We start from the raw sequence: 21,268 nt of genomic DNA on the forward strand, positions 1-21,268 counted from the left end.
ATTTTATAGGGATAATCAGATATGAGCACCAACCCAACCCAACCCACTGCTGTGCAGTCACTTCTGACTGGGAACGACCCTACAGGACGGAGTAGAACTGCTCCTGAGAGTTTCTGAGCCTGTAAACTCTCACAGAAGTAGACTACCTGATTTCTTCCCTGCTTAGTGACTCACAGGCTCAAACCATGGAATTTTTGGTTAGCAGCCCAGTACTGAGCCCAGTGTAACACCAGGGTTCCTTTATAGGAGCACCAGGATAAACATAAATTTGTTTACTAAAATGTTATTCATTATTAATAAAAACCCAAATCCCCAACAAGAGAACACAGACTAAATTAGCTATGATTAATCTCGTCAGGTTCCTGGCTGATACCATGGGTAGCTCTGCTGTGAAATGAAAGCTTGTTGATTTGAGTCCACGCAGAGGCAAATAGAAAGAAAAGTTGGGAATCTACTTCTGAAGTATCAGCTATTTAAAATCCTATGACATGCAGTTCTAGACACATATGGGGCTGAATCAATTTGACTACAACAGTTATATCAAACGTTTAAAAGGATTACATACATTTGATCTTGCAAATACGATTTAAATGGCCCAAACCCAAAACAAATCCACTGTCACTGAATTGATTCCGATTCATAGCGACCCTATATATGACTTCTGAAACTGCAAATCTCTACAAGAGCAGCCAGCCTCATCTTTCTCCTACAGAGTAGCTGGTGTACTTGAACTGCTGACCTTTGGTTAGCAGTGCAAAGCCTACACGGCAACATCACCAGTGTCCCTTAAGTGTCCCAAAGGCATCTGAGAAAAACAACATGAAAACAACAACAAATCCTACCCCATTTAGTAGTTTTGAAATTTCTCGATAAAACTGCTAGATATTACTTGGATTTGAGAGTATACAGGGGAAAAAAATTCAGTGATACATATGTAAGCTTAATCTAAATGTCCCATATTTGACTAAAGTTTTGCATAAGTTGAATCTCTTTAATGTTTCCTCTAAAATTTGCTCAGACTATCTTTTATAATCTTGGTGTGATGCTATAGGATAAGCACTGGATTGTTAAATCCAAGGTCAGCAGTGTAAATCCACCAGTCACACCTCGGAAAGCCTAAATAGGGCCATTGGGAGTTGGAACCGATCAAAGGCACTTAACAACAACAGTCATTTATAGCATAATTCTAGTAATGTATATTATCAGGATATAGTTTGATGTCAGCAGTTCAACCCCAGGAGCTGCTCAGCAGGAGAGAAAAGAGAGTTTTTGCTCCTGTCAAGATTTACAGCTGTGGAAACCTTATACATGGTTGTTGCTATGAGTTGGAACTTGATGGCACCTAACAGCAACAAACTTTGTTCTATGAACTATGTCAATATTATAGGACTGAAACAGTTAATATTTCAGTGAACACATTCATGTATACTACATCTCTTATTGTTCCCTGATTCTCTGTCACACAACACCCGTAGAATGAATAAGGTATACTATGTAAATAAGCTTTCGTATCATTTGAACAAAACCTAAAAAAAAAAAAACAAGAAAAAAAATCTTTATAAAATAAAATCCATACTTTACTGCTGACATAATCTCAAAAGGAAATAAATACTTAAAAAATGGAAACAGGGTTTCAACAAGTTTTCATCCTGGGAATGTTATGAAAAGGAATTAATCAAATACGTCTTTAGTTTTATTATTGACAATAGTCTATACAAATATGTTGTAAGTGAAATATGACACTTTAAATACATGTACACACACACATATACATACACATACTCATACACAAGAAAGCGTTACAAAGTTCACGGAAAAATTCCATTATCTTTTAACTCCACCAATTTTTAAGGCCCTAAGGAACTCTGGTAGCGTAGTGGTTATGAATTGGGCTGCAAACCTCAAGATCAGCAGTTCAAAACTACCAGCCGTTCCGTGGGAGAAAGATGAGGCTTTCTGCTCCTGTAAAGATTTACAGTGTCGGAAACCCTGTACAGGGTCACTATGAGTTGGAACCGACTCCACGGTACTTAACAACAACATCCTATACACATATAGACACATACACACACACAAATGCAAACATACAGAGAAAGTCTCCCTGACTTTCTGGGCATCGTAATGTAAAAACAAAACAGAGGGGTCCCCAAATCATGGAAAACTAGGAAATTCTGATGAATTCCCATACTGACAACAACTAAAAATTTTAGGAAAATATATACATTATTTTTTTAAATCAACATTTATTTGAAGGCACTGAAGAACTAAAAAGATTCCCAGGAATTACAGGCTACACCAGGATGGAGTCCTGATGATAATAACTGGACTGCTACCCACAAGGTTAAAACACTCACAGCTGCTTTATTTTAGAGGCTGTTTTATGATGCTGGAAGAGGTGGCAAAAAAAACTTAGCAACATTTTTAACAGCCTTGTGGGGCTGGGATACTGGTACCGAAACTTGTTATTAGGTGCCTTCAAGTGGGTTCCAACTCGTGGTGACCCCATGCAAAACAGAACGAAACACTGCCTGGTCCTGTGCCATCCTCACAATTGTTGCTATGCTTGAGCCCATTGCTGCTGCCACTGTGCCAATCTATCTCGTTGGTGGTCTTCCTCTTTTTCATTGACTCTCTACTTTAATGAAGCATGATGTCCTCCAGTGACTGATCCCTCTTAATAATATATCTGAATTAAGAGAGAAAAAGTCTCACTACCCTAGTTTCTAAAGGCCATTCTGCCTGTACTTTTACCAACACAAATTTATTTGTTCTTCTATGGCATTTGTAGCACTCTTCTCCTCCTACAACATAAGTCAAATGCATCAATTCTTCCACAGTCTTCCTTATTCATTGTTGAGCTTTCACAGGCATATAAGGGAGGTTATTGAAAATAACCATGGGTTGGGTCAGGCGCACCTTAGTCCTCAAACTGATTTCTTTCCCAGTGAACACTTTAAAGAAGTCTTGTGGAGCATATTTGCCTAATGCAATACATCTTTTGATTTCTTGACTGCTGCTTCCATGAATGTTGATGTTGGATCCAAGCAAAATGAAGTCTATGACAACGTCAATCTTTTCTCCATTTATTATGATATTATTTACTGGTCCAGTGAGAGGATTTTTGTTTTCTTTACATTGATGTACAACTCATACTGAAGGCTGTGGTCTTTGACAATTATCAGCAAGTCGTTTGAGTCTTCACTTTTAGCAAGCAAGGTTGTATCACATGCTGATCACAGGTTGTATCATATGCTGATCACAGGTTGTATCATATACTGATCACAGGTTGCTAACGAATCTTCAATCGTAATGTCTCATCTAATCCAGTTTTCGCAGCATACAGATTAAATAAGTATCATGAAAGAATGCAGCTCCGGCACTCACCATTCCTAATTGTAAACCATTTAGTGTCCCACTGTTCTGTTCTGTTCTAAAGACTGCTTCTTTTGTCTATGTACAGACTCCTCATGAGTACAACTTAATGTTCTGGAATACCCATTCTTCACAATGTTCTTCATAGCTTGGTCATGATCCACACAGTTGAAACCTTTGCATAGTCAATGAAGCACAGGTAAACATCTTTATGGTATTCTATGCTTTAAGCCAGTGATATCTCTTGTTCCCTATCCTTGTCTGAATCCAGCTTGAACATCTGGAAGTCCACCATTAATGTATTGTTGCAGCCATTTTTGGATTGTTTTTAGCAAAATTTTACTTGAATGTGAGATTAATGATATTGTCCTATGATTTTCACATCCTATTGTGTCACCTGTCTTTGGATTGGGAACAAATATGGATCTCTTCCAATCTGTTGGCAAGGCAAATTTTTTGCCATAGATGAACAAGTGTTTCCAGTTATGCTTTGGCTTGTTGAAAGATTTCAATTTGTATTCCATGAATCACTAGAACCTTGTTCTTTGCTAATGCCTTCAGTGCAACTTTGACTTCTTCCTCAGAACCATTGGCTGTTGACCAATGAAATGGTTGAACATTAACCATTTCTTTTTGGTACAGTAATTCTTTGTACTCTTTCCATCTTCTTTCTGTGATTTCTGCATCATTCAATATTTTAACCATAGAGTCCTTCAAAATTTCAAATTGAGGCTTAGGTTTTTTCTTTAGTTATTTCAGTTTGAGAAATGCTGAGTGTGTTCTTCCCTTTTCATTTTTCTAATTCCAGGCACATTTCGATATAATATTTGATTGACTTTCTCTTATTGCACTGCCCTCTGAAATTTTCTGTTTAACTCTTTACCTCATTTCTTTCATTTGCTTTAGCATCTTTACACTGTAAAGCAAGTTTAACAGTCTTTTCTGACATCCATTTTTGTTACTTCCTTTTTTTGTCCTTCTTAATAACCTTTTGCTTTCTTCTTATATGATGTCTTGATGTTCTCCCACAACTCTCATGGTCTTCAGTCATTAGTGTATAAGGCATCAAAGTCTATTCTTGAGATGGTCTCTGAATTCAGGTAGAATATGTTCTATGCCGTATTTTGGCTCTCGTGGACTTGTTTTAAATTATTCAGCTTCAGCCTGAACTTGTATATGAGCAGCTGATGGTCTCTTCCACAGTTTGCCATTGGCCTTAATTTGGCTGATGATACGGAGTTTTTGCATGTTGTTCCGCGCCCCTCCCCACCCCCCCAACACTCGCCCTACAGACATACTCAATTTGATTTTTTGTGTACTGAATCTGGTGAGGTGCATGTGTATAGTTGTCTTTTATGTAGTTTTAAAAAGGCTATTTGCAATGAATTGGTCTTTTTTGTTATTATGTTCCGTGGAGTTGGTTCTGACTCATAGCACCTAGTACAGGGTTTCCGAGGCAGTAAATCTTTACGGGAGCAGAAAGTCTCATCTTTCTCTCACGGAACAGCTGGTAGTTTCGAACATCTGACCTTAAAGTTTGCAGCCCTATTCGTAGCCACTATGCTACCAGAGATCCGTGGACGTGCAAAATTTTATTAGGTGATCTACAGCATCATTTGTATTCGTATTTCCCACTGCTGATTGGTTCTCTTTTTTCCCCAACGTTTGCATTCTAATCATCAGTAATTATCAATACATATTGATTGTATATTTGATTAACTGAAGACTGATGAAGTTGACTGAATTCTTCAATTTCATCAATACTGGCTTTAGTTATTGGTGCATAAATTTGAATAATAGTGATATTAACTGGTTTTCCTCTTAGGTGTATGGATATTATCCTATCATAGACAGCATGGTACTTCAAGAATAGGTCTTTAGATGTTCTTTTTGATGATGACTGCAATGCCATTTCTCTTCAATTTGTTACTCCCGACATAGTAACCAAATGATTTTCAGGTTCAAAATGGCCAACACTGGTGCATTTCAGCTCAAAGCCTAGGATAGTGATCATTCCACTTCATTTCTGACTACTTCCAATTTCCATAGATTCAAACTTTGTAGATTATTAATGGATACTTACAGGTTTTCTCCTCATTTTGAGCTGTTCCTCTTCAGCAAATGAAGGTCTTGAAAGCTGTGCTCTATTTGCATCATCAAGGTCAACTCTACTTTGAGGTGGCAGCTCTTCCCTAGACGTATTTTAAGTGCTTTCTAGTCTTAGGGAATTCATCTTTGGGCACTATATCTGATAATGTTCTGCTGATATTCATAATGTCTCAATATCTAATATTTGGGTGCTATCTGACACTGCTATTCATAGGGTTTTCAGTGGCTCAACACTGAAAAGTAGTCTCCTCTTCTTCTTCTTAGTCTTTCTGAGTCTGGAAGCTTAGCTGAAACCCGGCCACCATAGGTGCCCTGCTGGTACTTTAAATAGTGTGGCATAACTTTCTGCATCACAGCAACTCAAAAGCCATTACTGTGCAACAAAGTGATAGACAAGTGCTGATACTGGAATCGAAGGTCCACTAAAAGGACTCGTTCAAAAATCCTTCTCACTACGTTGTGAGCCAGATTCACCTAGGGTCAGGTAAAACAGAAGCAAACAAGCCCTTGAAGAAACTGCACTTCAGTTTTAAATCATCTTCATGTTTGAAGTTAGACTAAAGTATTCTCAGATTGAAAGTTATACCAAGAGCCGAATACACAAGCATAAATCCTCCCTGAAGGAGGATATATATCATCACCAGGATCCCAAAATTATTTCTATACACAATTCTGAAAACACATGTCTGGCATATTAGCATATCCAGTTGTTACTGAGTGCCGTCATGTCAGTTCTGACTCATAACAACCTTGTATAGGGTTTCCTAGGAGCGGCTGCTGGGTTTGAACCACTAACTTTATGGTTCAAACTGACTTTGCATATATGGCAGGCATGCTGAAAAATGAGATCACAGGAATGAGAATCAGTAGAAACAAACAACAGAAACAGAATTATAGGGTTCCAGATTTTAAACTTCTCAAACACAGATTAAAATAATTATACTGAGATTCATGGCAAGATGTTGGACTAGGCAGATACACTACACAGACCCTCTAAAATAAACATATGAAACCGATATAGATGATAATCCCAGAACCTTCAACTTCAGATGAAAAGACAGACGTGAACTGAGTACTTTTTAGAGAAGCAGCTTAATAGGGTGGCAAAAAAAGGACAGAGTTGAATGAACAGCCATCAGTCTGCCAGAAATGGTTCGTCCTTCTTGATCATTTATTTGCAAGTGACTTTGACAGCAGACAGTGAGCGGGCGGTGCAAATGAATACTAGCAACCAGTGACCAAACAGTGTGACATTTTTTTGGCTTCCCAAACTCCCCTCATGATCATAGGCGTGGCCTGGTCCACCTTCGTCCACCTACAGAACAGTCCCTATTATCCTGGAAGTTGGAGAACACACATTGTACTTTATGATGATGCTATCTGCTCCTGTGATGATTTACTGTCCCGGAAACTCTATTCAGTGTCACTATCAGTCAGAATCAACTAGATGGTAGTTGAGTTTGGCTTGGATTTTTTTTTTTTTTTTGAGTGTATGAGGTTGGCCGACAGGCAGGCACACACACGGAAAGGGTAACGTTAGAGAGGAGCAAAAAGAGAGTAGTGATGATCAGCAGCAGTCCTACCTTAGTACAAAGCATTTCTAACGTTTTCAAATATGAGATTACCAGTTTACCTCCCTGAATATACCCTAAATGGAAACTCATAGATAGTCTGCTCACTCAGGAAAAAGATTAGTTGAAAAACAGAATTATTCAGGGAGTGGAAAAGTCCACAGAGAGCAACCCAATCTTATTAAACCTGCACTTATTAATACACATGTATGACAATGAAGCTCTACTACACATTTAAGAGCCAATAGTTTAAAGAAAAGGACACAGAAAAAAGATAAAACGAAGAAAAAATAGATAAAAATTCCATAAAAACCTCAACTAATATCCTGATAGAATAGGATATTATATTAAATAACTCAGAATAAATTCAATTCAAAATAAGTAATCAGAAAATAAGAGAGTAATTTAAAGATAAGCAATGGCAAATTTAAAAGTTCTAAAATAAATAAACTCATAAGTAGAAAGGATACAACTATAAGCAAAACCCATAATCTGGATGGTAAGATTAGAAAACAAAATGAAACAAAACCTAACTATTAAAAACTGAAAGAAAAGCAAAGACAAATATTTTTAATATTGTGATAGAAAGGTTTTCCCAAGGACATAAACTCTAGACCCACATGGAAAACTCTTCAAGGTGACCTCTTCTTTTTGCACAAATTTAGGTAATTCACATTTTGTTAACAAGTTGGATTACTTCTTACATTTTATTTTGTTGTGGTAATTTTGTTACTGGTATTCTATTCTACTGTCGTTCATATTGAGTGCTTTGTTCTTTATTTACTATGTATTTTATTTACTGCTCTTGATTATTGATGTTCTACTTTGCTATTTGCTTTCACAAGGAACTAGATTTGGGATTTATTTGTTCTTTCTCTAATTTTGAGATTTTCATATTACTTTTCTCATTTTACATTAAAGCCTTTTTTTTTAGGCTTTCATTCTATTTTTTGTTGTTCTCTTTAAACTGTTAAAGTAAATAATAGGTTTAATTTTTTTAATAATTAAGAAATTTAATACCATACAAATTTTGAGTTTAGATTTTATTGCTCCTTTTCGTTGTTTTCTAGATAGTTTGTCATTGCACTTTTAATCTTGATTTTATTAGGGATGTCTTTATGGTGTTATTCTTAACTTTACAAGTTCATTTTTTGCTCTGAAAGTGTTCACATTATAAAAACCTCAGATAGAGTGGGAGGAAATGTAGAACAAAAGGCAAAATTATAAAAAAAAGACTGGGCTTTCTGGGCAGAAAGAAACTGGAAGAACCTGAGACTGTGACCATCGCAACCAGAATATAAATAAATAGTGGCAAAGTATTTCCTTGACTTTAAGCAAAACTTGAATATATATTAGTGAGAGATTTAAGTTCCTATATTGTTGTTACTGTTAAGTGCCATTGAATCTGTTCTGACTCCTAGCGATCCTGTACAGTTTCCAAGGAGTGGCTGGTGAATTTGCAAGACCAACTTCGCAGTTCAAAAGTATCTTTGGGTCTACTGCATCATCCCGTAGCACCACATTTCTATATGTAACTGTTAAAATCAAGTTTAAGTAAAATTAATTTCTTTAGGTTTAATGTGTGCTTTGTGTGGCGCTGTGGGTTAATGCGGTAGAATGCAAAGCCATTTGAACTACAAGGTTGATGGTTCAAGCTCACCAGCTGCTCCTAGGAAACCCTATACAGGGTCGTTATGGGTTGGAATCGACTCCATGGCACTTAACAACAACTATTATTGTTAGGAGCTGTTGAGTTGATTCCGACCTATAGGGACCCTATGTACAACAGAAACAAACACTGCCCCATCCTTCACCATCCTAACAACTGCTACCACGCTGAGCCTTTGCTGTTGGCAATATGAAGTCTTTGACAACTTCAACCTTTTCTCCATTTATCTTAATGTTATTTATTGGTGAGGATTTTGTTTCCTTTCCATTGAGGTGCAACTCATACCGAATGCTGGGATCATTAATTTTTAAGTATTTTAAGTATTATTTAGTAAGTATTTTAAGTCCTCTTCGCTTTCAGCAAGTAAGTTTGTATCATCTACATATCACTGGTTGCTAATGACTTTTTCTCTAACCCTGATGCCATGTTCTTCTTCATATGATCCACCTCCTGAGATTATCTACTCAGCATACAGACTGAATGAATATGGTGAAAGTGTACAATGCTGGCGTACACCTTGTTTTCAATAAACCATTCAATGTCCTCTGGTTCTGTTTGAACTGCCTCTTGGTCTAAGTACAGGTTCCTCATCAGTACAATGAAGTGTTCTTGAATACTCATTCTCTATAATAGTGCTTGCTATCAGATTATTGTAATTCTTTAAGATATATATTACAATGTACTATACTTGTATTTTTATCTTGTTGTTTTTGCAGTTAAATTGTTGTCGTTAAGTGCTGTTAAGTTGGTTCTGACTCGTAGTAACATTGTATAGTGTTTCTGAGGAGCAGCTTATGGGTCTGAACTGCTCACCTTGCAGTCCTATGCTTTATCTGACAGTGCAAGAATTATGGCTTTATCCTGGAGTGGCGCTGTGAGTTAATGTGCCAGACTGCAAAGCCATTTGAACTGCAAGGTCAGCAGTTCAGGCTCACCAGCAGCTCCTTGGAAACCATATACAGGATCACTATGGGTCAGAATTGACTCCATGGCACTTAACAACAACAACAACAACAACACAGTTTGTATGTTATTTGTATGAACTGTTGTTGTTGTTGTTAGGTGCCTCGAGTCAGTACCGACTCATAGTGAATCCTATGCACTGCAGAAAGAAACACTGCCCGGTCCTGTGCTAAATCTTTGCTACGTCTTAGGCCACTGCTGCTACCACTGTGCCAATCCATCTAATCAGGGGTCTTTCTCTGTTTCTCCAACCCTCTACTTTACCAAACATGATATTCTTTCTCCAGGGACTGGTCCTTCTTAATAATATGTCCAAAGTCTAAGAGACAAAGTTTGGCCATCCTGGCTTCCAGGGAGCATTTCTTCCAACACAGATTGGTTTGTTTTTTTGGTAGGCCATGGTACTTTTAATATTCTCTCCAACACCATAATTCAAATGCCTCAATTCTTCTACAGTCTTCCTTATTCACTGTCCAACTTTCACATGCATATGAGGTTACTGAAAATACCATGTCTTGGATCAGGCGCACCTTAGTCCTCATACTGACATCTTTGCTCTTCAAAACTCTGAAGAGGTTTTATGCAGCAGATCTGTCTAATGAAATACATCATTTAATTTCTTGACTGCTGCTTTTGTGAGTAGATCTTATTAATAACGTACTTCTTTTAACTTTCAATCTCTTTCTTTATCTTCGTATGTTACCTTTAAGCTTTAACCTTAATAGAAATTTGTTTTGTCATTTTTGTTTAGCTTTTGCTTGCACTTGCCTGATATTTGTGTCTATCACTTTATTTCAAACTTCAGCTAAAATTTCTTATGTTTCTATTTCTATACTATCATTTAATTTTTTAATTTAGTTTCTTTTTTTTTTTTTTAAACTTATTTTTACAGGTTTGATCAAGTTGCTATTTATTCATTTTTATCCTTTTGCAAATTTGGAAGTTCAATGATATCACTAGTATCCTTTAGTCTTACAGTTCCATACTATTTTAATTGGAAAACAAGTTTTAAGTGACTCTTTCCTTACTTAATCTACTTACTCTCCTATCCAACTAAGAAGAGATCCAAGAATAGGACAGGATGTACTTCACTTCCGTATCTTCTCTCTTCAGTGCTACGTTGTTGTTGTTATAAGTGCAGTCATGACTCACAAGAACCCTCTATAGGGTTTCCAAGACTTTAAATCTTTGTGGGAGCAAATAGCCTAAATAACTTTACATCCCCCTTTCCCTCCCTCCCTCCAACTCCTGAAGTTTGATAACAACAGATTTATTATTAAACTTTTGGTTTTAATTTTTCAGAAGAAGATCACCAGGCCTTTCTTCCAAGGTGCCTCTGGGTGGATTAGAACCTCTAATCTTTTGTATCATTTGCAATAGGCAGGGCCTCTTGATAATATAGTCTAGAATTAAGACTAAACTCTTAATAGAATTAGCCTTGTGGTATTCCTTCTGTTTCTAAAGTCCATACATAGATAGCACTTAAACATTTTTAGAGAATATATAATTATTCACCATTTAATGTTTTGTGTTTTAATCTTGTCCCACTCCACCACAAATCTTCAAGTTCCATTAGGATTGTTTATTTTCAAGTGTTTTGGGGAGTATTTTCCTTAATTTTGGCTCATAGATAGCTATTTTCCCCACTGGCTTTAGTACACTGGATAGGTTTTCTTTTGGTTCTCAGTGAATTTCTTTATCTGAAAGATGGATTCACTGGAGCTCAGGTCTTGTTAATGGAGAACAACCATGAAACTCAAGTATAGTTTGGTAGGTGCATTGCTGTTTTGTTACATTTGTCCTCTCACCCCAGCAAACCAGCTTCATGCAGAAATGTGAATATACAAGCAGGTTCTGTAATACACTTTTTTTAACTGTAAAATTATATTGATCATCTATAAAGCAATGTTTAAATAAATTATGGTATATTTTAATCTGGATTCTCATAACTGTTAATGAAGTAGATTCTTCACATACGTTTTCTAAAAATGTCCACTATAAATTAAAGAAATTTTAAAAACTATACTATGGTAGCATTCACATTCATTGCATTCAACAAAAAAGCTGTAATGTTAGATTGCCTAATACAAATATTGCAATTAAACTGTCATGCATGCTTTTAATAAGAGGTATCAAATTATGTATCAATAGAAAAATAGTAAATGCAAATTTTGTAGTTTTAATTGAACTTATGAACAGATTATTATGCATTATACAATAGAGTATCTTTAATTACAATCATCCATCTTTAGTAAAGGTACTATTTTAAAGAAAGATGGGAAATAAAATGAATTCCATCAAAAATCTATTAACTTAAGGTTTTACTGCTAAAATTATCTAGAATATTATCAGTGTAGATTTGGTCACAGACCCCTGGAAGGTACTGGTTAATCAGAAGGTACTGATTAACTGATACAATTTGTGGGGAAATTCTGAAGCGAATTTCCCCATAAATTATATGATAAACAGTCAAATATATTTTAAAATTGGTTTATAGATTGTAGTATAAAAGAAGCTACTATTTAGAACTAATTTTAATATTTACTTGATAAAACAAAGTCCATACTCACAACTAGCAGAATGAACTGGTCCAAGTTGTGAAAAGGTCATAACCACAGAAACGCCTGGGAGATCCCTTTGCTTTGGATGGTCATCAGTTTGGTCAGCCCAAGCCACCATTTTTTTCCTCTCAACTAAATGCTGAATTACTCTGAAGTCAGATTCAAAAGCAGCAGTTGAAAGGCCAGCTTCTTTTAATGCGCACCACTGTTTTCTGAAGGCTGGAAGTAAAGTATTCAATACTCTGTATACAGAAATAAATAAATTTCAAAAAGAGATTAAAAACTCATTATGTCATTCTGAGTATCACTCAAAGTATGAACAGATCATCAAAATGATTCCTCATATGTTTTCTTTCAGAATATGTTTTATCAATAAAATACCTCTACACACATTTAGAATAGAAAGAATCTGAAATACAAATTACAAGAATTAGGCTGTAGTTACTTTTCACATCTATATGTCAGCGTGTCCTTTTTCATGTCTGTCTGATCTTGGACGAGGTGCACGCTGTAGTTTCTTTTCTATAAGTAGTGGACAACTTGACATAGGCATTTGCTCTACTTATGTGAGAGAAATCTTTTGAAAACTTGGTAAGCTGAATATTTATAAAGCCATTTTGCAAAGCATATTTTACTCAAAAAAAAAAAAACCCCAAAAAACTACAGATATTGTTATTATGAATAATTACCATCGGACTGAAATGAAATTTTTTTTTTTTTCATTTCATATGTCATATGATGATATTCACATTTTGTTGAATAACATTAAAACAAAAACAACAAAAACCAAACTAACAAAAGAGTAAAATTCAACTTTCCATCAAGTTACCTCTTCCTAACATAAAGCAATAATTTTCAGATAGGAATTAAAATTTTAAGAAAAGTTCTAGACAGGGATGGTGGACATGCGGAATGTTTGTGAACTGGAATCTTGACTCTAACTTAAAACCTTACCTTTCCTGTCAATCAGAGCAAGTACTGAATTAATCCTTTTATGTATTAGACCTCTGTGTAAGCTTTCACTGAAGAAAGTAAGTCACACTAACAGCTGATAATTTGTAAACACACTCAATGGTTTTCAACTTTTATATTGAGACACCAAAAAATATGAATGGTCTTGAGACAATTCAGTCCAGGTGTATAAATGAACATATGATGTGTCAGTTGAATCCTGGTGTGGCACTGCTTACCACCTACTAGGTCAGCAGTTCAAATCAACCAGCTGCTCCACAGAAACCCAATTCAGAGTCTCTATGAACACTTTAACAGCATTGTTTGACTCATAACACCCAGGAAAATAGAACTATTTGAAATATGTATGGATAAGACAGTAGAAAAAGAATAGTTAAGCATTAAGACATGAGGAAATTAGCATTTTTAATTTAGTTGTCTAAAATACTTAGGTATAAGTAATGGTTAAGCACTTGACTGCTAACCGAAAGGTCTGCAGTTAAAATTCACCAGATGGTTCCATGAAAAACCAGTTGAATTGCTCTCATAAAGATTGTTGTTGTTGTAAAGTGCCATCGAGTCTATTCCGACCCACAGCGACCCTGTATAGGGTTTCCAAGGAGAAGCTGGTGAGCTTAAACCGCCAACCTTGCAGTTCAACCGGTTTTGCAGTCTGGCACATTAACCCACAGTGCCACACCAGGATAGGTAGCCCTATCTGTTGTTGCCATTGAGTTGGTTCCTACTCATAGGATTTCTGAAGCTGTATCTTTGTAGGAGCAGAAAGTCTCATCTTTTTTCTCAGAGCAAATGGTGGGCTCGAACTGCACACCTTGGAGTTCACAGTTCAGTGCTTATCTTACAGAGCTACCATGCTCCTGTGGACGCCACGTGCTGCTTTTGTTGTTAAGTGCCATTAAGTCAGTTCTGACCCAGAGCAATCCTGTATAGGGTTTCTGAGGTTTAAACCACCGACCTTGTGGTTTTCAGTCCAATGTTTACTATAGTGCCACATCAGGACTCCTATAGGGCAATTCTCTTCTATCATCGATTCACTAATAGTCAGAATTGAGTAAATGACATGAAACAACAATAAATAGTTGTGATCTTTTTCTGTGGTGGTAAGGTACTCTATTTAAGCAAGTAGACAACAAGTATAGAGAAAAAAGTAATCTATTAATCAGAAAGTAAATAAGGACAATTATTTATTGAACACTTACAATAATTACACATTGTACAAAAAAGAGTCAACAACTTCTGTTCTTAAAAAGACCGGATTCCCTAATTTACTTTTACTGGATAAAGGTTAGAATTCCCTTTTGGCCATTATTGAGGCAAAAACTTATATGAAATGTATTCATATAAAATGTATAAATGTACTCATCTGCTATAGCAAATAAACCCCAAAAGACAGTTCTAATTCACAGTGACACTACATACAGTATAATTAAAACACATAATGTTTAATGATGTTGGCACTTGTAAGTGGTTTGACTGGTAGTAAGGTTTAACTTCTGGAAAGTTGTATATCGGGTTGTATCTTTTCACCATATTTATTCAATCTTTATGCTGAGCAAGAAGCTCAATTATATGAAGAAGAACATCAGGATAGGAGGAAGTTTATTAACAACCTGTGATATGCAGATGATATACCCTTGCTTGCTGAAAACGAAAAGAATTTGGAACACTACTGATGAAGGTCAGACTACAGCTCTCAGTATGGATTATACCTCAACAAGAAAGCAAAAATCCTAGTGACTGGATTAATAAGCATTATCATGATAAATGGAAATAAGAATGAAGCTGTCAAGGATTTAATTTTCTTGGATCCATAATCAACATTCATGGAAACAGCATTTAAGAACTCAAAGGACACATTACTGGGTATATCTGTTGTACAAGAACCTCTTTAAAGTTTACAAAAGCAAAATGCCACTTGGAAGAGTAAAATGTCTGACCCAAGGGATCATGTTTTCAGTTGACTCATATACATACAATTGCTGGAAAATGACTTAAGGAAGGTGGGCCAGAGAAAAGTGGATGCATTTGAATTATGGTGTTTTTGAAGAATATTTAAATTATTATAGACTTTCAGAGCAAACAAATATATTTTGGATGTAGTAATGTCAGACTGCTCCTCAGAAGTGAATGTTCCTGGTAAAGGATATTATTAAGTATGTTGTTAAATGCCATCGAGTCAGTTCCGACCCATAGTGACCCTGTACAGGGTTTCCGAGGAGCGGCTGGTGAGCTTGAACCAGCGACCTTGAAGTACAAATGGCTTTGCAGTCCAGTGTATTAACAGTGGCTGTACCACAGAGCTCAAACGTAACAATGACTACAAGGATGGTGCATGATTGGGTAATGTTGCTTTCTGTTGTACATATACTGTAAGTCAGAACCAACTGGACAGCACCTAATAACAACAAATAAAATTTCAGTGTCTGTCCTACGTGTAGGTATACGAGACACTACAGAAAATATTCCTAAAAGTATACTTTTTCCAGCTATAGATATAGAAAGCATGGAAAGATGAGGATGAGCTTCTATGCACAGAAAAATCTTGCCTTGAAATTTTTCTCTTCCTTTTTCTACTTCTTTGGAAAACTGGCTGACCCAAATAAGGTTTCCTCTAAGTCAAAGTATGGACTTCTGATGTGGCACTGTAGGTAGGATCAGCACTGGATGGGAAACTACAAGGTCAGCAGTTCTAACCCACCAGCGGTTCCTAGGAAACTATGCAGGGTCACTATGAGTTGGAACCGACTCAACGGCACTGAACAACAAGAATTCAAAGTATAAAAAAATTATAAATGTTATTAGCTATTTGAGTGGCTGTTGAGTTTGAACCGCTGAGCTTTGTTGTTGTGTGGCATTGAATTGGGTCTGTCTAATAGCATCCTTGTACGGGGTTTCCAAGCCTGTAACTCTTTACAGGAGCTGAACATCTCATTTTTATCTTGCAGAGTGGCTGGTTGATTTGAACTTCTGACCTTGCAGTTAGCAGCCCAACATGTAACCCACTGTGTCACCAGTGCTCTTTGCAGAAAGCAATTTAATATATTACCCATTTTTACAGAGCATAAAAATAAGGCCCAAGGAGTTGACTATGCAAGGTGATAAAACTACTCAATTTTACTTTTTTTTTAGTACATGCTGAAAAAATTCTGCGTAAATAAAGGGAGCATGCCTGACGTTAAAAATTTTTCAAATTTTAAGTAACTTAATTTTAAAGACAGGAAAAAAATAACTCTAGAATTATACTTAAAAATGGCCTACTTAAAATTCAGCTGGTGTTAATAGTAATTATCTCATGAAAGGGCGGTAGCTAGAGGCAAGACGAGGAGGCAGACACATTTTCACCATGCACCTTTTGAGCATTGGCTATAAAAATGACATGTGGGCAGCACCTGACCTCATATGAGTTTACAAAGGGGAAGGAGAATCAAACCTAATAGGAGCCCAAGGCCAATTCCTGTGGGCTAAGGCTCCATGTTCCAGCACACTGCCTGGTCCTGTGCCACCCTCACAAGTTTTGCTGTTTGAGCCCATTGTTGCAGTCACTGTATCAAATCATCTTGCTGAGAGTCTACCCCCTTTTCCATAGCCCTTAATTATAACAACCAAACAAGATATTCCTCTGCAGGAACGTTCTGATAAAACAGCCACAGTACATGAGACCAAGTCTCCCCAACCTTGCTGCACAGGAAATTTCTGACTGTCCTTCCTTCAATAGAGAATTGTTTGTTATTCTGGCAGCCCATAATATACTACATATTCTTCAACACTGTAATTTATAGTCATCAATATTTGGATCTTCCTTATTCATTATCCAGCTTTTGCTTGCATATAAGGGATTTGCAGGCTATCCACTAGACTGTTATGCACAAGGTTGACAGTTTAAAACCACCAGCTGTTCCTTGGAAACTCTGTAATGGTTGCTAAGAGTCAGAACTGACTCTAACGCTCTTAATAGCAACAAGGTGATTGAAATATCATGGCTTGGGTCAGGCATACATTAGTCCTCAAAGTGAGAACTTTGCCTTTAAATACTTTAAATAGGTATGTTGTGGCAGATGGGCCTGTTGCAGTACATCAGTTGATTTATTGACTGCTATTTCCATGGGCTTTGATAGTGGATCCATGTGAACTGAAATTCTTCACAACTTCATTATTTCTGCATTTATCAGGATGTTACTTATTGGCCCAGTTATAAAGATTTTTGTTTTTTTTATGTTGAGGTGTAATCCATACTGAAGAGTCTAGTGTTTGCGCTTGATCAGAAGTGTTCCAATTCCTCTTAGCTTTCAGTAAGAAAGGTTGTGTCATCTGCATATTGTTGTCGTTGTTGTTATAGCAGGTTGTTAATTAGTCTTTTTCAAATCCTGATGCCAGATTCTTTTTCATAGAGGTCAGCTTCTGGGATATTTGTTCAGTATATTTACACTTTTCCACAGTTATTCAAAACTATAAAGCATTGTAAAAAAATTGTTGGAGGGAAAGAATCTCATACAATGTGAGTTTAAAAACAGTAGAAGACAAAATAGGATAACTGGAATGTCAAAAAATTATGTGTATCAAAAGATTTTGCAAAAAGAGTAAAAAGGAAGCCAATAGAGTGGGATAATTTTTTTTGCAATGACATATCAGACAAGGATTAATCTCTAAAATGTATAGAAAACTTAAACAACTCTACAACAGAAACAACTCAAATAAAAATGGGCACAAGAGACCATCCTATAGCAGCTAGAACAGAAGATGCTTCTTGAAAGAAAGACAAACACAGGAAAAAAAAAATAATAATGGCAGTCTCATTGACTATTATAAGAACAACCAAGCTGTTCGCCTGGGAGCCATCAAGGCAAGTGGTCGGATCCCCTCAGAGAAAATCCCCTTCTAAGACTAAGACTCAAGGGGAATACATGTGCAAGCATGTGAACTGGCTGGTGACCATGTTGGTCACTGATAAGGGGAAGTGGGGGAAAACACCAATGAAGTTGTGAGCTACGTCCGACCACGTTCAACAGATTCCTGTGAACCTGGGTTGAGACCTGATTGTCCAGCAGTATGGCAAGACCTGGAGATTCCTGGGCCCAGGGACAGTGACACGGCCACAGAAGACTACAGCAGAGAGTGAAGCATCAAGTTGATATGAAGTGAGGGGAGATGCACAAGAACACCCATACTTGCAGATAGTACCCACCTGACCTGGCTTCAATGGCTGGATTATCAGAACTTGACTAGTAGAAGAAAGAAGAGGAAAAAAAATAGTAATCTGATACAATTTGATAACTTGACCTATACATATGGATGTAATAGCTAAAAAGAGGGAATAAATCTTTACAGCAAGGATCATTCCCAACCCCTCAGTACACAGGGTTGATAGGGATGGGCAACTTAAGATACTGGCTACCTAAAATGGGGGAAGGGGGAGCTACAAAGGCAAGAAGTGACTGGCTTACAAGTTTTCAAGAGGGAGCCTAGTTCCAGAGGGTGCGGGGTAAGGTAGAATCTCCCAGAGTGGTTTCCAACATGTCTGAACCAGGCTGGTGAAAGCAGATGGGGATAAGACTCTTGTGGTACAATAGTGAATAACTGCTATCAGGATTGACTATGAGGGTCAGAAATGTAAAGATAGATGTTTTGTAACAAAAGGAGGGGTGTGGTTGATTTTGCAGTCCAGGAGCAGAAGTCCCTGGGATCCATCAAGGGAGAAGAGAAGAGTGTGGGACCCTACCCAGAGAAGCAGTGATGCCAGAGATGGAGGCAGAGATGATGATGTGGAGATATGGAGTGGTTGGGGATTCTGGACTCAGGGAGAGAGGGGGGCTGTGTGCTGACCGCCTGGAGGCAGGCTTGCAGGCTATACCCTTTGATTGTTTGAAGATGCATGGAGGGGACTGTAATCATTGCAATGATTTGAAATACGATAGGATGAATGTAAAGCTGGCGTTCTCCCATGTAAACTATCACATAATTCACACACACACAAAAAAAAATGGGCACAGGACATGAACAGGGGATAGAGGTAAATGGGGATACACACACAATCTTGGAACAACAATTTGTGTAGATATACAGACAGAGACACAGACTTACTGGGTATGGGAGTTAGAGTGGGATATATACATCCATGGAGTCCTGGTGTGGCAATGTGGGTTAATGCGCTGGACTGCAAAGTGGGTCTGAACTCTGAGGTCATTGGGTCAACTCACCAGCCACTACCTGGAAACCCTATAACGACTCACTATGTGTAGGAACCGACTTAATGGCACTTAACAATATACATACACATTTTGTTGTTGTTGTTAAGTGCTGTCAAGTCGGTTCTGACCCATAATGACCCTGTATAGGGTTTCTGAGGAGTAGCTGGTGAGGTTGAACCACTGACTTTGCAGTTCAAATGGTTTTGCAGTCTGAAAAGGACTCCACACACACACACACACACACACACACACACACACACACACATATATACGCATACAAATATATATTTACATATTCCACAAATACATAATGGACTCCTGGAGTGACACTGGAGGATCAGCACTGGACTGAGAACCACAAGGCTGGCGGTTCAAATCCACCAGCTGCTTCTCAGAAACCCTGTATAGGGTCGTATGGGTTGGAACTGACTTGACAGCACTTAATAACAAAATACATATAACAGTTGGAAAGACAGTATTTGTACATGGATAACCACAGAGAGGAAGTGGGACAAATACTGTTTAGAGGAGATTGCAATCATTGAGATTAAACAAAGTATAGGACTTACTGAAAGTAAAACCGATGATCTTGTCTGTAAAATTTTACTCAGTTCACAATACAGTTCAATAAATAAATATGGAAAAGAAAAGAAAAATTTCATGGAAAAGGGGTTGAAATTTTCTATAAACTTTTAAAGTTCCAGCTTTCTACTCTCAAGTTTTTTCCCCCATGTTTTCTGATGTTGGCAGATATTAATGTATTCCATTCTAGAAAGAAAAAATCAATTTTCTGTTACAATGAAAAAAGATAAATTCTATGATTCAAAGTATCTTGGGTCCAGAGTGTTAAAATCTGTTGCATAGACAAAGCCATGTACTTACATCTCTGTCTGATTATAATGCTGTTCTTGAAGACTTATTAGATCCATTGTATGCTGAATTTGTGCTTTCAAATCTTTGTTTTGGAGGTGTAAATGGTGATATCGAAGATCTTTATTGAGTTCCTAGAGAAAACAATACAAAGTATACATCAGATTGTATCAAATATTTTAAAAATAAAGGACATTATAATAAAATTAATTTTCTATTGTTCATATCTTTATCTTATAACCCTTTTTGTTTCTGTAAAAAAGTAAAATCTCCACTTCCATTTCTAAACTTGTTGTTGTTGTTGTTAAGTGCCGTCGAGTCGGTTCCGACCCATAGCGACCCTAGTTATTTGCATTGTCTATTTTATTTCCTGTCAGTTTATGTTTATCTAAAGGTTTCTTGATTATAATGATCTTTTCAGGGAACCAACAACTTCTGGTTTCACTGTTCACTTTTTTCTATTGTGTATTTTACTTATCACTGCTTTTATTTTTGATATTTCTTTCCTTCTGTTAACTTTGTGCTTAGTTTACTCTCTTCTTCTGATTCTACAAATTCTAATATTAGGTTATTGATATGTGATCTTTATAGAATTTTAAAGTAGGTGATCACTGCTAAAAATATTCATTTGAATAGGGATAAATGTGAGAGCTCTAATACAGGGCATACACAGACTACCAAACATTTTGAAAATTACACAAACAAAAGTAAACAAAATAAATGATTGGGACATACTAAAATTTTTAAAATTATGTGCATCACAAACTTCACCAAAAGAGTAAAAATGGAACACAGAATGGAAAAAAATCTTTTGCAATGACACATCAGACAAGGGATTCATTTCTAAAATAGATAGGAAACTACAACCAACACCTCTACAAGAAAAAGACAAATAAACCAATTAAAAAATGGGCACAGGACATGAACAGACACTTCACCAAAGAGGAGATCAGGCAGCCAACAAACATGAAGAAATGTTCATGATTACTAGCCATT

The 21,268-nt window shown here is 36.8% G+C and overlaps 1 protein-coding gene across 1 annotated transcript in view; it reads right to left on the reverse strand.

The window, feature by feature from the left end:
* Positions 1 to 21,268, reverse strand: part of KIF18A (kinesin family member 18A) — a 90,302-nt gene that overhangs the window by 39,091 nt on the left and 29,943 nt on the right. Inside the window, exons 11-12 of the mRNA XM_006864904.1 lie at positions 20,285 to 20,406; positions 12,240 to 12,487 (exon numbers count right to left, since the gene is read on the reverse strand). Coding sequence (XP_006864966.1) covers positions 12,240 to 12,487; positions 20,285 to 20,406 — 370 coding nt within the window. The remainder of the gene's footprint in view (positions 1 to 12,239; positions 12,488 to 20,284; positions 20,407 to 21,268) is intronic.

This window comes from Chrysochloris asiatica, unplaced genomic scaffold, assembly GCF_000296735.1.
Source record: "Chrysochloris asiatica unplaced genomic scaffold, ChrAsi1.0 scaffold00072, whole genome shotgun sequence".
Classification (NCBI taxonomy): Eukaryota; Metazoa; Chordata; class Mammalia; order Afrosoricida; family Chrysochloridae; genus Chrysochloris; species Chrysochloris asiatica.